Raw genomic sequence first — 17,466 nt, 5'->3', positions numbered from 1 at the left:
GGGTAGTTGGAGGGGCTGGAGGGGCTGCGAGGCCAGCAGGGCAGAAAGCGAGGCGGGAGATGCTGGGAGCAGCCAGAGCACCCTTTTCTTTCCCTGATCAGTAGCAGCCGCTAAAATAAATGGTCATGATCCATGCAGTAGGCTGGCTGCCATCTTAGGAAAATTTCTTGATGACTTCTACCCTCTTTAAAATAAAGACAGAGTTTTCCGGGGGCCTGTGAGGGACTGTGGGGCAGGGCTCGAGTTGTCGCGTGACTTTCCAGCTCTTTCTTTTCCTCAGAGTCCTAATCCTGTTCTGTAACCATTAGCATTCTCGGCCTAAGCCTTTTCAAGCTGGCGGAACAAAAGCGACCACTGAGGCCGAGGAGAAAAGGCCGGAAGAAGGTGACAGCCCAAAACCTGTCCGACGGAGACATAAAGCTGCTGGTGAACATCATCCGAGCGTACGACATTCCGGTGCGGAGGTCGGCAGCAGGGTGAGAGGCCCCTGGGCAGGGCTGTGCGGATCCCACCCCCGGGGTCACGTCTTTATAGCGCGTGCACTCCGCTTTCCAGCAGAGTNGGGGGGGGGGGGGGGGGGGGGGGGGGGACGGGCGTTCTCGCCGAAGTCAAATCCCATTGGTTGTGAATAATAGAACCAACTCAGTCAACTTAGGCTGCAGAAGGGGCCACGGGCACTGTCTCGTGGAACTCAGGACAAGGGGTACGGCTGAGCTACAGGTCAGACTGTAAAGATGAAGGTTCTTCTGAGGCCCCATCGTCTCTCTTGAGTGCTTCCCTCTGTGGATTTGCTTCCTTCTTGCATGTGATGGAAGTGGTTTGTCCAGCCAGGGTACCACCCACCAAGCTTCAGATTCTCCAGGGAGGATCTGGGGGTCCTAACAAGGGTCAGGTGTTGATCTGTGGTCTAACCACCCACGGCCAGAGCAACAGGGTCACCAGCCTGGAAAGGTGGGCAACAGATCCCAGGGACATGCGTGTGAGCTGAGCAGAAACCCGTGGTGCCGGCCCTGGGCTCTGAGACATACACTACAGGTAAAGCTGTGGTTTCTCTCTTAGCTGCTCAGAGAAGTGTTATGCCTGTGACATTTCTCTGCACTGGGGACCCTCAGCCACAGATGAGGGAGCTGAGTTACTTATCCCCTTGGAGGATAAGAGATGGAAGAACCCACAATGAAGACAACTTTTGGCTGGTGTCCTTGCAAGTATAATGAGGGAAGCTGTCGCTCATTGTATATTCCCCATATTCTAGGCACCACGCTGGGCACTTTCATATATATTGTTTCATCAGCTCCTCACTACTGTCACCAACTCCATGTCATCAGAGGGAAAACGGAAGTAAAGGGACTATAAGTGGCTTGTCCAAGGTCACCAGCCCTGGATGAGTGCCATTCTAGCCTTGGCATCTTCTCCCCTCCCCAGTACTTCCCATAAATTTACTTTCCCTTCCTCCCACCCCATTACTTTGCCTTTTTAAAAAACGAATTCTCTCACCCAGCACAGAACACCTGATCATCACCAGCTGCTCCCAATTTTATTGCTTGTACGTGTCGGTTTAAGCTCTGGAGTCTGTGCCGTAGCATTGCTTCCTGGGGCCCTACCCGGCCCTCTCACCTTGACTGATTGTGGAGGGAAAGCTGTTTGTTTGTTTGTTTGAATATATAGGTGTTTGTCTTATTTGTGGTCTCTTTTGATTTTTCAAGTGTTAAACAATTGAGTTGAACTAGTCACCAGGAAGCACAGCGGACCGTATGGCACACGTTTTAGTGTTGAGTCACCGAGGCGGCCCATCCACCAGCCCCTGAACCCAGCCGGCCGGGGTCTCAGTCCTCCACCCTCGCATCCAAACAGACGAATTTCCCAACTCCCCCTCTGTACTCGTACGGCCCTTGCATCCCTCTAGTCTGACAAGCCTCCCACTACTTTGCGATGATTGTTTACATGTCTGCCTCCTGCTCTAGTCTGACCTTACTTATCTCGGCAGCCCCAGTGTCTGGCATGGGGCTTAGCTAAAGTGCAGAAGGCACTTACCAAATATTTGTGTAACAATGTAATTGATGCTGCTCCAGAGAAAGAGGGCTTTTCCCTGGGAGCTGTTGCATTCAGATATCCCACTGTTATTGTCTTGTCACGTATCCGAAATGCTCGCCTGTGAAAAGGTAAGACAGTCTGACAGAAATAGACAACTTACAGTTCGGCAATGAGTGCAGCATGTTTGGTGAACCATAAAGTTCAGACAAAATACCCAGGCGAGTTGTCGGAGGAAGGGAAGGTGCCGGGGAGAGGCTCTCCGGACGTGACCTTCGCTCCTCCCTCCGGGAAGAGCAGCATTCTAAAAGAGGGAAGGGACAAGACCCCGGACCCTGGCTCAGGAGTCTCCGATCCCTCCCTCTCCCAGAGAGGCCTGGGAGGCCCAGAGAGACGTTTACCTGGGGTCTGTAGCGTGAGGTTCCGGAGAGTGCAGGTTCAGAGAGAATACAGCAGGAGAGGAGTTAAACAGGGACAAAGAAGGTTGGCCAGGAAGTTCAGGGTTCTGCCATCTGAGAGGGATGGGGCTCGTTTACGGGCACCCCTAGGAGAGGAGCGAGAAAAGGACTCTCTCCTCTGTCCTTAGCCATCTGGGGGTGACCAGAGCGTACTGAAGTGTCAACAAGCTTCGACAGAATAGCTGTCACCTTTGCCACCAGGGCCATACACCTTTGAAAAAACCCTCTTCTCAGTAGGTAATTAGACTTCCCTGTCATTGATGTTTCCGAACATTTCCCCTCCCAGCAAATTTCAGCAGCCGTCAAGGTCTTCAAGGAGTTTCAGCGAGAAGCGCGCTGCTTCCCCGCCCACACACAGCCCAGGCCACAGTGCCCACGACCTGCTCGGCCAGGTGAGGCGCCCGAGGGGGGGTCTCGGCTCAGACTCTCACCCCTCCGGCTTTCAAGAATGCCTAGAAGCTTCCAGGGCTGTTTCCAGCTTCATCATCTGGAAGCTGTTTAATAAACATATTCTACCTCTGCTTAGAGCTAAACAATTCAACGAACTGTTCTGGACTCTTACAAGCTGCTTTTGATTTTAAGGTTTTAGTACGTCCTTTTGTAGAGGTTTCTTTTCAACGGACCATCTGCCTTACCACGACGGCGGAAGGGCCAAACCCCAGCTGGAACGAAGAACTTGAACTTCCGTTTAGGTGAGCGTATGTTCCTGGGTAATGTACTATAGGATACGTTGAAGAAATGTGAAGGAAACCCAGGCTCCTGGGGGAACCGGCTAAGGGGGAGGTTTGTGTGGACAGTGAGCTCAGACAAGGACCGGGAGCCCTGAGGCCACGTCCCACGTGTTGCCCCGGGTACAGCGCTGAGTCCAATCAAGAATACGGTAGGGAAATGTCCAACTTCTGAACCTCGGGTGCACCGTTGGGACCCTGTACTCCTCTCTGGGCTCTGGCTATTCACAGCCCAAGCTTCCCAGTCCCTTCACCCATGGCGTCTGCATTGCTTTTCCTTTCTTCCTTGTCTCCCCAACTCTGGAAGTTTTAGGTAAATTTGAAACTCCCTTGTTCTCATAAATGATGCTTTTCCCTTAGTGGAAATACAGAAGCATTTAAAAAAGAAGGAAATCTTATTCTCTGTGGCAGCATGGATAGACCTGGAGAGTATTATGCTAAGTGAAACCAGCCAATCATTTGTGATTTCACTTATATGTGAAATCTTATGGACAAAATAAACTAACAAACAAAATAGAAACAGACTCATAGATACAGGGAACAGGCTGATAGCTGTCAGAGGGGAGAGGAAATCGGGAGCTGAGTGAAAAGAATGAAGTGATTAAGCAAAGAAAAAAACATACAGATAACAGTACAAGAGGCAAAGGCAGGAGTGTGGGGGAGGAGGAAGTGGACGAATGGGGGAATAAATGGGGCAGAAGGAGACTTGACTTTGGGTGGTGGGCGCATGGTGCAACATGCAGAAGATGTGTTATAGAGTTGTACACTTGAACCCCGTATGGTTTTATTAGCCAATGTCACCTCAGTAAATTCAATAAAATACAAATAAATAAAATACATAGATATATAAAAATTTTGATACAATTTTAGATATTTAAGACTCATGATCTCAGACCTTGAAGCAACTTTAGAAATTATCTAATCCAATGCTGTACCTTTGTAAAAACACAAAAACAAAACGAAACAACACTAAAGCCCAAATACAGAAGGTGACTTTTTACATGTTAATAGTAAATTAGAGACAGTAACAGTCGGAACTAGTTAAGTCAGAAGAAAGGGGCAGATACCACCACTGTTACACATGTTACAAGCGAGAAGAATGAGAAAACGAGGAGTCAGGCGCTCAACGCGTCCCTGCCCCAGCCCCATCTCTCGCTCTCCCCGGGAGCAGCCGGCTTCCCCCGGGCCTTGCTCAGAGCAGGTTGTGTTGCAGGAGAGGAGCCTCTGCCCTGCGATGCTCACTCATCTGTGGGGAAAGTGGGTGGGACCAGGAGCATTCCACCAGCCACGTAGCAGTAAGTGTGTGACTGGGGAAGGGCCTGCTGGAGAAGCACGCTCTGGAGCCCAGCTGCTTGGGAGGCCCGCATACCGACAACGCCAGGGTCCGCTGGAGACCCTGTATGTAGCCCGTCCGCCCAGCCAGCTCAGCCCTGGCCGGCTGGCTCCTTGCGGAGCCCCCCATGGGGCTGAGGGTGGGAAGGGGGCATAAGACTAACCAGGACAAGCCAGCGGACAGAGTTTTAGTGCCCTTTCTACTTGGGTGTGGACACTATGTTATGAGGGGGACCCCCCAGAAACTGGAATTTACTTATAAAAATTATGTCCTTATTCTTCCATGTTTAAACTTCAGTCACCTTCAAAATTCTGTCCATCTGACGCAGCACACTTATCAAGACTTTTTCCCCACTGCTCAAAACAGTGCTTGAACTCGTCAGTTTTAATGTCTTTTAGTGCTCCTGCCATTTTTTATTTCACCTCTTCCTCATCGGCAGAACGCTTCCCTCTGAGGACTTTTCTCATCCAGGGAAATAAGAAAGTCACTCAGGGCAGGATCCGGTGAACAGGAAGGTTGGAGCACAGGGGTCATGCCATTTCTGGTCAAAAACTGCTGAACACTCAGCACCATAGCACAGTGTGGGCGTGTACACTCACAGCTCACCCATCACGAATGGGCAGACGTGTTGAGTTTCCAAAAAAAAAATTCACTGAAGCTGGACGAAGCCTCTCACAGCCCCAGCTGGTGCACTGATACAGGCGGGTTCCTAAAACACGCACCTAGGGGGAAGCCTGTCTGACAAGGGGCCCACCCTCCAGAAGACAATTCTGGTCTTGGGGGGTTCGCCCTCAAAACAACGCCCACCCCTGTATAAGATAAACCCCTGAACTGAAGTACTGCTTTAGGCTGCATCTATGCTCCTGCTTGAGTGTTTTTTTCAAACTTGAGCATCTGAATGCTCATTATGTCTCATTTCCCATCCTCACGGCCCCTGGGGCCCGTGTGCCCACTTGCAGGGCCCCGAACGGGGACTACAGCATGACGAGTCTGCAGTCGGTCAAAGATGACGTGTTCATTAACATTTTCGACGAAGTCCTATATGACATCTCGGAGGTGAGCTCACAGTTTGAGGATGGAGTCTGCCCTCATTCTCACAGCCCCGCTCCATGCTAGCAGACCCAAACCCACTCTCCATGCCTCTCGTATTTTAGATTTCTGAGACCCAAGGTGTAGCAGTGGGGAAAGGGAGGAGGGAGAATGGAGAACGCGGAGTCGCATTTTTATTTTCAGTTGAGTGTCACTGTGTTCCAGGAGTTGTGCCGGGTGTTTTCATACACCTTTTCTTACTTAATCCTAAAATAACACTATGTGGCAGATTGTTAAGTATCCAATGTACTGACAAGGAAACCGAGGTTCAGGTTTTGCGTGGGCCCCAAAACCATGAAGCATCTGAGCCAGAATGTGGCTTCGGTCTGTCTAACCTAAGCCCCCATACTTGCAGCCCCGTCCCTGCTGCTTTCTGCTGCAAATCTGTTCGGTGAGTGTCTGGAGCTCGTAAACAGTCGTTGCTACCCACCTCTCCTTTAGGATGACCGGGAAAGAGGAAGCGGAACCCACACTCGAATTGAGAGACACTGGTTGGGGTGTGTGAAAATTCCATTTAGCACCATCTACTTCCAGGCGAGGGTAAGCACCCGACTTGGAACTCTGTGGGAATAGGGCCCTGCTCCGTCCGTTTTCCTGGCAAAGCTTTCCTCGTGGGTGTGTGCCGCCAATGTGGAGCCACTGGTTTTCCGTCACATCTGCACCACTTACTAAACATCCATCTTCCTAGAGTTAGTTGTTAATGAGTGACTGTTCCAGTCTGAGAATTTCTTAAACATTTGATCAGAAGGGAAGAAGGTGGAACAAAGTGGAAACTTGTCAAAGTGACAGTGGGATGGACAGGTGCCCAAAGCAACTGGAACAAAATGGGACAGTGGACGGCCCGTTTAATCCAGTGCATTCCATGAGTGTTTCTACAGTCCTTGCTATTTCAGAAGTGACCAGTGGTTAGTAGAGACTCGCTCCCCTAAGACAACCTTCTTCAGAATTTAGCAATTTTTCTAAAGGGATCCATTAGCCTAACGACTCCTGAATGGCCATATTGCCTCCAAGCCAGGACAGTTGGAGATTCAGAAATGGCTCTCACACCCCAGGATTCAGTGCCTGGCGATGAGCGGCTTTGAGCCATAAGAGCGTGGCTCCCCTCACACAGCTGGGGAGGATTGGCGTGATTCCACGTGCGGTGAGCGCATGGAGCAGCACTGCCTAGGCCACAGTCTCCAGCAAGGCCAAGGCCAAAGGCAACTCTGAATGGATGGACTGACTGGTTGGAAGACGACTGGGAACCTCCATCCTCCCTAGGCAACAGGGACAGTCTGCAGGTGTTGCTACGGGGACACGCTAGCCAAAAGAACTCACATTTCCCTCTTTGAATGCATTTTAAATGAAAATTTTAAGCCGCAGAAAAGAGAGCCCTTTCTGTGAGCGCTTCGGGAGGCCGGGCTAGAAAGAGGGGCAGGCCTCGAATGCCAGGCCGGGCGGTCTGTACTGAATTCATCAGCAATGAGGAGTTGCCTTTGAACTCCCATTGGAAAATGACCGGGATGTTTACCAAGTCCTCTTTCCTCCACAGATTGATGGAACATTTAAAATAGACATCCCCCCGGTTCTCCTGGGCTACAGTAAGGAGCGAAGCATGACTATCGAGCGGGGTTTTGACCCCGTCCGAAGCCTCAGCGAAGGCTCCTACATCACCCTGTTCATTACCATCGAGCCTCAGCTGGTTCCTGGGGAGCCGGTTCGAGAAAAGGTAAGTCTGTCTACACTTTGGAACCCTGTCTGGTGCGGGCAAAACACGACAAACGCTGCCAGGCCACGCCGTGGTGAACCCGGAGCTCACAGCCCAAGCGGAGGTCTCCTTTCTCCGAGGGCCACTCAGCAGTCGTTTGGTTCGGATGGGATGAAGGGGAGAGCAGCAGTGTAGGTTTGTATGTCCAAGGCGCCAGTAACTACGTCAATCAGTGGCGTCAACTTTTAGGCAAAACGATACAAATATAAGTGTGCTTTCCGTTCAGGAAAGTTTTCTCCGGGGGAAGAAGATGAACTATGACTGACTAGAAAGGCAAATTACTTTTAATCTGGATGTTCACTGGCAAGCATTCGGATGTACGTTTGCACAGCGGTTGCACGGTGGACGGCACATCCTGGCTAGCCGTGCAGTGTATTGAATTGATTCAAGAGGATTATAAGGCTACATGACCTTCAGGGGTCACCTCAGTTCGTCTCGGTGCCTTCAGACAGACACAAATATGTGCACGTGTTCTAGTTTTAAACAGAACTCCTGTGTGCTAGCAACTGTGTCCCCCCTTTTGTAGTCAGGGGGCACTCCGTTAATGTAACACGCTGGTGCAGCCCCGAGGCCACCACCCTGGCTGGATGGGGGAGAAAATGCTGGCATGAGCTCTTATTATGATGAACCAATGCAGTAGTAATAACCTCCACCCCCAACCTAGACTGAGGCCTTACTCCATCCCGAGCTCTGTCGGCATCTGACACCATTCTCTCCTTCGATACTCCCCACTGTCTTGTAAGATGAGTCTCCAAACCAGAGATGAGGAAACAAAGCCCCACGTATGCTGGCGTGCCCAGGCAGTCAGTGGCGCAGCTAACAAATATCTGTCTCACTCCACATCTTGTACATCCAACAGATATTCACCTGGGCCTCTTCTGTGGCACAGGTGCCTCTCAGACGCTGTGGGTACCAGAGCCCAGAAAAGCAAATAAAGCCCTGGCTGGTGTAGCTCAGTGGATTGAGCGCGGGCCTGCGAACCACAGGATCATGGTTCGATTCCCAGTCAGGGCACAAGCCTGGGTTGCAGGCCAGTTCCCAGCAGGGGACTCACGAGAGGCAACTGTACATTGATATTTCTCTCCCTCTCTCCTTCCCTTCTCCTCTAAAGATAAATAAATAATTTTTTTAAAAAGCAAATAAGAGTTCCTTGGCGTTACAGTCACATGTAAGCCCAAGTTGCTGACTACTGAGCTCTACTGCGTAGGCTATTGTGCTGACTCCAGCCACTATAATTAGATTCAGATGGAGATTCACGGGCACGTTCTTAATGCCCACGTTCCTCTCTCTGTATTGCAGTTTGGTTCAGTATTATAGTTTGGGTACAGAGGACATACAGCATTATCAGGAAAACAAACCTACCGAAATTCCAGTGAATTTTATATGCTGGTTTTTGTCACTAACGTTATGACAAATATGTTCTCTAGAAAGCATGCTAGAATATATGCATTTTGAACTATTTCAGAAAAGGAAACATATTCATAATGTTTTTCTCCCTGTGTAAACTCGGAAGAAAGCCAACACGCATGTTTACACGGAAGAATGCTCCCAGACAAAAGAGGATTTCACAATTTGTGTATTATTAGCAGGAGAAAGCAGTCAGCTAGAGCGCCACCTGCAGGTGAGATCCCAGGCCTGGTGAAAGCTGTCCGTGACTGCGGCTGAACGGAGGAAACCAGACTCCCTGTGCCTTGCCCTCTTCACGGGCACTGATCTATCACAAAAAGTTCCGAAGGCCTCCAGGGCTCTGAAACATAGTTCCCAGGCCTTGCAGCCTCCCCTCCTTGAAGCAGGTAACCAGGCTCTCCGCTGCCGCCCCTGGTGGCATTTCACTGCCCGGTTGTGGCTGCAGGAAGCGTTTCTCTCAGACCTTTAAAAACAAGGCCTCAGACACCCGGTGTAGGCCAGACGCGGGATTCGTTTTGATAGGAAAGGCACTTTGACCCCTAGCACCCTGCCCTCCTAGCACACAGAGACAGAAACGTTTCTCGGGGTTCCCCTGCAGATTACTCAGGGAAGAGCCGCTCTCCTTAAAAGAATAGGGACCCACACCACACCTGGGATTGCTCTGCCATTTACAGCAACCTCTGGGATTAGCAAATTAGCCTTCCTCCCGCCCCCAGCATCCTCTAGGGCACCATTCCACGTGATGTTTTTAAAGGTGTTTGTTTACCCAAGGAATTTTCTTAAAAATCAGTAGCAAAGCCTGAACTCTTATTCTTACATCCCTACTTCACACTGTCTTGGTTTGGTTTGTTCTTTTTTTAAGTTTTTGAAAGCAGGTTCTTTCTGTTGATAAAGTTTTTCTTTTTTTCTTTCTTGCCCCTGAGAGATGAGTGAAATGCTTAAAAAGGTACACGTGTCTGCACCCTTCACGTGTCAACCATTCATTCGTCCGTCAGCAGTTACTGGGCTCAAGTAGCTGCATTTGTCCTCTGCCACCGTATGGAATGTGCTGGGTCCTGTGTGTGTGCGTGTGTCCCCTTGGCAATGAACTGCAGGCATCTGTGGTTCCACGAGGCACGTGCAGCTTTGTCTTTTGGCCCACGTCATTATGTCAGGATTCTCATTTAGCTGGGGCTCTGGGAAGCTGTAGGTCTGAATGTCACCTGCACGCTGGGAGCCACCTTCTGGGTTTTCAAGTCCGTAACGCTCATGGGCAGCTTCTTAAAGAGACAGTGTGCGACAGTCGTTTCTGTTCAGCTGAGCTGTCACAGTGTAGGAATTCAAAGTGGGGGACAGACCCATTCAGCTTCCTGTAAGTATTTACATTAACCTGGAGGTTAAAGAATCAAGCCAGTTAAGAATCCTCGAAACCTCAGGTTGAATCAAATGGTGAATTTGTCGGGTTCACCTTAATTTCTTTTGTGATGAATGGCCTGAATTCATTTAGCATGGAGCTGTGGCCTGGCACTACTTAGGTTACCCACACAGCACAGACTCCTTACATTACTGTTTCATGCCATGAAACGGCACCCCAGTGGCCTAAATAAGGTATTAATGACCACTGATACTTACCACCCGCCCAGTGCAGGGAAGAACAAAGAATGGGTCAAGCATGGGCCCTGCTCTCAGGAAGCGCTAGTTTCAGGGTCGAAATGCAGCACAGAACCTCCAGGTCCAAGTGGCAGAAAAGGGTCGACACACTTTTCCGACTCGGAAGGCCACTAGCACGACTCGAGATTTTCACTGTTCTTTCTGGATGGCGCCCAGCGCCGCCTCTTTTCCTAGCACGTGGTGCGTATCCCCATGGAAGTCCTGGTCGCGTACTGGAAGCACCTGGCTGCTTACGACTGTTCTCCTCTGGACTAAAAGTTCCTTGAGGGGACTCTTTCATACTCATATACCCAGAGTCCTTGGAACCTTGTAGACACGGGAACATTTTTCAAATAATTGGATGAATGAGTTTAAAGGCAACAGGGATGAAATTCCACTGGGTGCTTTTTTCCCCACACCACCCTTGTTTCGTAATTATCATCTTTCTAAAATGGTAATTATTGCTGGCTTGACAGTTCTACTCTAGGGGTCTGTGACACCCCCATGCCAAAGCTTCGGGAGCTCACCTTTTTCATTTACGTATTTACTCTTCATTACACCTGCTGGGTAGCTCCTGTGTCTCGGCACTACGCCAAGTTGTGGGTGGTTGTGAGGATGACGATGTTGATTCCATCGTCAGGGGGACATTCCAAGGGAGCAGTATATTGGCTTTTGGAGATGCCGCTTTCCCACCCCACCCCGCATCCACTGCCCCGGTTTCTCAGGCTCAGAAGTCAAATTAGAAACAAGCCATGGTCCAGCTCCAGCTCCGAAATAAGAGAAGTCGAGAACAATTAGAACACTTGCAATTCTAGCTGAAGTCATAAAGAGGAATGTATTTTTCATTCATTCAACAATAGTTGTTAAACACTTCTGTAAGTGACAGTGCACTTATTTTTATACTAAGCAGCAAAAGTTTTGTAAAAACATTTTAAAGAACTGCTTCTTTTCATGCTATTTTTAGTGGTGGCTGGAGGGGGAAAGGTGATTGAAATGTGTCGTTTCATCTGCTTTGAGTTACATTTAAAAGTCTAGGAATTGTAGCTCCTCTTGGATCAGAGAACCTCTTAAAATAACTATTACACATTTGATGTCCGTAGCTCCGCTTCCTTTTTCCATGAGAGCCATCACTATTATTTGTTGCATTGATTATGGGTTTGAAACGTTTTAATACATCCATATACATCTGTAAACTTGTTGTCCATTTAATGTAAGTTGCTGAAGCTTTGCGTGTGAGATCTTAAGACTTCTGAGCCCTCTTCCCTCTACAACCATCACCACACACACCATAAAACTGCTTGCTTCTCATCAATCAACAGTAGTACATCACAGTTTAAGTTTTATGTGTTGTTTTATTAATCCTATATGGCTTTTTGTCTGTTGGCCGTTCTCTTTCAATCCTGTTTCAATGTATTTTTAAGCATTTAATGAATCTAATTTTAAGATTATAAATATAATTAAAGCTTCAGGACCCCCAGAGCCTGATGGTGTTGGAAGGGGCCATTTACCCTACTTCCTGGAGCACATAGTTATCAATAGTTCGTGTTGACGGGACAATCTGAACAAATGTGATTGTGTCTCCTATAATCATATGTGAGCTCCATGCAGTCTTTCTTTTTGAAGTTTGATTCTCAGGAAGATGAGAAATTACTTCAGGCAGCAGAGAAGTTTCAGGCTGAATGCGCCTTAAAATTCCCAAATCGCCAGTGCCCGACCACGGTGCTCGACCTCTGCGGGAAGACGGTTTTCATCACCCGTTACCTCAAGCCTCTGAACCCTCCCCAGGAGCTTCTGGATGCTCATCCCGACAACCCGAAGGCAACGGCGGTAAGCACCTCCCAGCCAACCAGCACTGGTGCTGCACGTGGGTCAAAATTTCAGCATGCTGCCATCTTAACTACCATATTTCACAGTATATACTTTAAAGTACGACACTGAAATCCTTGGTCCCTTCTTTAAACAATTACTGCGTGCTTACCGTACCCCTGACACTACACTGGGTGCCAGAGAATTAGTGTTTGGAAGATGCTCTACACTTTCCCCAATGTCTTACATAAACACACCTTGATTACGTATTCTCTGTAACTTCCCTAGGTTTGAACTAGGTCTCTGACTCTGGAGCTCACGCACTTCCTACTGTTCCAAGATAACTAACTATTCAGTATTATACTTAATGCTGTAAGCATCACTGAACTCAAATTAAGCGACAGTGATTTCCAGTATTGTAGCACGCCGTCACCACAAAGCACGCTCACAGTGCACGCTCACCGTCCTGTGCACGCAGAGTACCTCACTCATACTCATCACAGCCTTGTGGGACCAGAAGCCCCACGGGAAGCAGGCCGTTCTTCGGTGAATACTGTGACCCCTCACTGCCTTTGGAGAGTGGAGAGAGGAGGGAGTGACTGCTGCTAGTAAGTTAGTTAACAGAGTGCTTTAGGAACAGGAAAATGGTATCTCTACTTGCAGATATAAGTATGTTAAGAAACCCTCACGTTCCACGTTCATTTACATTTTTTATTAATCAGTTTGTATTGAAAACCATAAAGGGACTTCTGTTGTCTGTAACATAGTAGAAGGATGTGCAGAAAACAACTTCCCGTACAGAACCTTTAAGAGTGATGAATAAAACATTTAAAACACTTAAAAAATCATGGCTGAAATAGGAAGACTCAGTAAACAGCAAGAGAGCAAGATTCCAGGCAGGCGAGGGCTTGAAACAGCGTTTGCCCCGAGGGAGCCGAGTTCCTGGTGCTGGGTTTCCGCAGGCTGCAAGGCTGCAGAGAGAGAACACGTGGGGCTGGAGCTGGGGGAGAGGCTGGACTGGATGCTCCCCTGCCCTTAGGACCCTTGAAAGGTAACATCCGAGGGTGAACCAGGAGACACCGGGTCCTGCAGGGGGTCCTGCCGGCCTCACCCTTGACTCTGGATGGAGGAGAAAGCAGGCAGAGGCTCTTGTGGGATGTTCCTCCCACGAAGCTGCATTTATTCACATTGAGTGCTGAGGTGTACACGACCCCCAAAACTTCAGCCAAACATTTAGTTGAAAGTGTTCCCTGTTGGTAATGCCCCTAGATCCCTGTCAGAAGCAAACAAATCCTTCTAGAGGAACAGCCTTTAAGCTCAGCCTCCCAAAAATTCCACAGGAAAAGCTCCAAGCAACATGAACACATAAAAGCATCAGTGAAGAAGTCAATCACCGTGAAGAAGGTACAAGTTGGCAGGAACAACAAACTGCAGAGAATCAGGCCCCAAAGACTACAGATGTTAGAAGGATCAGATTCAGCATGTAAACCAGATATGTGTAGTAAGTTTCAGAAATCTAGGGAACCGAGTAGATAACACAAGAACAATAGACTATCAGAACTGGCAGGAACATGTTAAAGGCATACTTGTAAAAATAAAAGACTGTATAGTTTATATGAAAAAGTAAACACAGGTTAAGCAAAACATTGAACACAGTTAGACACAGAGTTGAGTTTCACACAGTGAAATGCAGCATCGCTGAACTGGAGTACACATACAAAATCACTTGGCATAGAGCACAGAGACAGAAAAGACCCAAGGGAATGGTTTGGAGACACGGGAGGAGGGAGGACCAAACTGTGTATAAAAGGAGAAGAGCAATATCCAAAGAGAAAGGGCTGAGAATTTTCAGGACTTGACTGAAGACAACCATCCTCCAATTCCGGAAGCCCAGTGAACCCTGAGCAAGGTAAGGAAAAAGAAATGAAAATCCAGGAATACCAGGGGGACTACCAAGTCAAGGCCGACCAGAAGAGCAGCTCAAGAAGAAACAGATTGTCTACAAAAGAAAGTGGTTAGACCAATTGAAAGCCAGAAAAGGAATGTTATCTTCAAAAGACTGAAAGAAAATAATCATCCCACTAATAATTTATATCCACTGAAACTATCTTTCATACAAACATTGGGAGAATTTACAGCCAGAGATCCTCCCTTATAAAATTCCTCAAAAATAGGCTTCAAAGAGAAGGAAGACTCTTAGAAAAATTCTAGATGCAACACATAATGCTAGGTTAAGGAAATGCATGAGGAAATCTAAAACAGCATTGTTTTCATAGCAATGACTACAATGTGGGTGAAAAATCAGGAATGGAGTAAACAATCCTGAAAAAAGTGACTATGTCAAGACAGGATTAGTAAGAAATTTTTTTCAATGTATCCCCTTTGTCCTCTTCCAGCTCCACTACCCTGTTGCCCTCTGGCAATCACCATACTGTTGTCTGTGTCCGCTTTGGGATTTTTTTTTGCTTAATCCCTTTACCTTTTTCACCTGGCTCTTCAAACCACCTCCCCTGACAGTGGCCAGTCTGTTCTCTATGAGTTTGTTTCTGTTTTGTTTGTCAGTTTATTTTGTCCATTAGATTCCATGTGTAAGTGAAATCTGACTGGCTTATTTCACCTAGCTTAATACTCTCCAGGTCCATCCAAGCTGTTGTGAAGTGTAACACCCTTATACGAGTATTTTCCAAGATGAGGACAAAGATATTTATTAACTTTTTAATTTAAGTGAGACTTTCACATTGAAACTTTTAATTAACCACTTACAATAGGAAACGTGAATACTATAATTTCCAAACTAGCAGCAAAAAGAAAAAGAAATAAGAAATGAAATGGGGTGAAAGGAAGTTGGGAGGGGAAAATATACAGAAAAACTGCAAGAAATAAAAAGCACCCCCAAAAAGCACAGAATACAGTAGTAAAAATAGTCTACATATTTACCAATAATCACAATGAAACCCAAGGGACTAGCTTTCCAGCTGAAAGACAAAGACTGTTAAAAACAGATCTGCAGTTTTCCGTGGAACCCAACGAGCTGACTCCGGCATTTAGGTGGCCGTGCAAAGTTTCCAAACGAGCTTAGCCCGTCCTGAAGAGGGGGGACGGGGCGGGAAGACTGCCCGTACCTGCCGATGCGGCCACGGTCAGTAAGGTAAAATGGTATTTACACATGGGTAGCTAAGAGCAAAATAAGAAGGAATAAAAACTCCAGAAGAGACTCACTCAAATATGACCTATTCAAACATGATATATGACAAAGCAGGCAATGGAAATTAGTAACAAAAAATGGACTATTACATAAACCGTACCAGGATCAGTGATTTTTCATGTAAAAGAATAAAAATAGATTCCTACTTCACATCGTTCAATTACAGGTAGATTGAGGATTTAAATATGAAAAGTATTTCTCCCCATGAGTATATTACCTGAGATAGAAAGTGTTTTTCTTAAGCCAGACAAAGCAGCACGAACTATAAAAAGAATGATAAATTTGACATTAAAACTGAGAACTTGCCCCGGCTGGTGTGGCTCAGTGGGTTGGGCGTGGTCCTGCAAACCGAAAGGCCTCCAGTTTCGATTGCCAGTCAGGGCACATGCCTGGGTTGCAGGCCAGGTCTCCCTGTCCCCTCCCCACCCTCCACCCCCCGTTGCAGGTGTGTGAGGTGGCCAATCAATGCTTCTCTTGCACATCAATGTAAAAAAATAACTTAAAAATATGCAAAATAAATTCACAGATATGCACCAGAAATTCACAGAAGTGGAAACATGCGAGGCCATATGAAAAGATGTTCAACCTCCTTATAAATTACATAAAGCTGGGTTCTACCTGTAATGGTTTCTAAGGATGACTGTCCTCTCAGAGGGAGCGGAGCACCTTGGAGAAACTGCTGTCTTCAGGGCTGAGCTAGCGAAAAGACGAGATGACCCTGCAAAGTCTCGTTTTACCAGAGTAAGGGAGTGGGGAGGGAAAATGATAAGACATTTCAGAGAGATATCAGAGCCAGTTTCTTCATCTGTAAAAAAATGGGCGGTAACAGTGACCGTCTCCATAGGATGTCGGGTGAGGATTCAGTGGGCCAGTAGCACACCCTGGAAGCACGTGGTGAACGTGTTTCATTTCGTGCATTTGCATGTTTGTGGTCTGTGAAACTTTCTTGCAGGAAATGAGGCTGAGAATTCAGCTATTTATTAGAAATTATTTCGTTTACACAGGAGCTGGTGGCACGATACGTGTCGCTGATTCCGTTCTTGCCCGACTCCGTCTCGTTTGCCGGGATCTGTGACTTATGGAGCACGTCTGATGTGAGTAGTTCTTCCGCACAGACTGACCAGTTGGGGCTGACTTCTCAGAATATTAGCTAAACGGCTTGCATACTTTTAAATTACAACATGCTTTTAGTCATTATAAAATCTACTGGTCTGTCCTTGAGTAGCACGAGTTCTGAATTCTGATGTATTTTTTTCTTTCTGAATCAATCTGCCCAAAGATCAGAAGCTTACAAACATTAGTTATTTGCAGAAATAAATTTAAAACTTGAGATGTCTTAATGCTGACATGCTTCTAGTATTGCTTTGCCCATATTCCTGGTTTGTTCATTAAAGAAAAGAGCCACACCCTCTGTTACAATTGAAAATCATGTATTCCTTAGCCTGTGGGCTTCTGAAGGCATGCCACGTCCTTAGGCGTTCGGTGTGCATTTATTGGCCACCTACCACCGATCAGACACTGCACTAAGTTCTGGCTGTTGGCAGAAGCCTGGCCATGGTCCCGGGGGAGCTTACAGTCTGTGTGCCACGGGCCTTCCAGCCGGCTTTCCCGTGGGATGAAACAAACCAGCATCACTGGTATTCCTTCTGTTTTCGGGCCTCGTGTTGTACTGTGTTTGCGTAAAGTTAAAATACAGAATTCCCTTTGGAGGAGACCTCTAACCCAAAAGAAAACTGAAGTACACTTTAAATTTTTTGTTCCCCAGCATATTTTGGCAGCATAACGTTAACAAATTGTAGAGGTAAGTCCCCACCATCTGGAGACATCTGTAGGAAGATAGACAGAAGTCCATGGGCTCTAGAGCCCGGCTGGCTTCCCCACCTCCCAGGCATTACCTCACCCACTGGGCCTCCACTTCCCCACTCTGTATGACATTATAATGATGGAGGCATGTCATGATACATCCGTCCAAACCCACAGGCTGCCCAACACCAAGAGTGGACTATAATGTGAACCTCAGACTTTGGGTGATTATG

General features: G+C 47.5%; 1 protein-coding gene across 1 annotated transcript in view; it reads left to right on the top strand.

Moving 5' to 3' along the window:
- Nucleotides 1–17,466, top strand: part of CC2D2A (coiled-coil and C2 domain containing 2A) — a 90,814-nt gene that overhangs the window by 64,651 nt on the left and 8,697 nt on the right. The window contains exons 25-32 of the mRNA XM_037045596.1: nt 309–476; nt 2,773–2,878; nt 3,069–3,178; nt 5,507–5,603; nt 6,078–6,176; nt 7,168–7,344; nt 12,043–12,246; nt 16,435–16,524. Of these exons, the coding sequence (XP_036901491.1) occupies nt 309–476; nt 2,773–2,878; nt 3,069–3,178; nt 5,507–5,603; nt 6,078–6,176; nt 7,168–7,344; nt 12,043–12,246; nt 16,435–16,524 (1,051 nt within the window). The remainder of the gene's footprint in view (nt 1–308; nt 477–2,772; nt 2,879–3,068; nt 3,179–5,506; nt 5,604–6,077; nt 6,177–7,167; nt 7,345–12,042; nt 12,247–16,434; nt 16,525–17,466) is intronic.

The sequence above is a fragment of the Sturnira hondurensis genome, unplaced genomic scaffold (genome assembly GCF_014824575.4).
Source record: "Sturnira hondurensis isolate 20B ecotype Veracruz unplaced genomic scaffold, ASM1482457v3 Scaffold0000780, whole genome shotgun sequence".
NCBI lineage: Eukaryota > Metazoa > Chordata > Mammalia > Chiroptera > Phyllostomidae > Sturnira > Sturnira hondurensis.
Note: the sequence above shows the minus strand (reverse complement) of the source record. Positions and strands in the feature narration are given on the sequence as shown.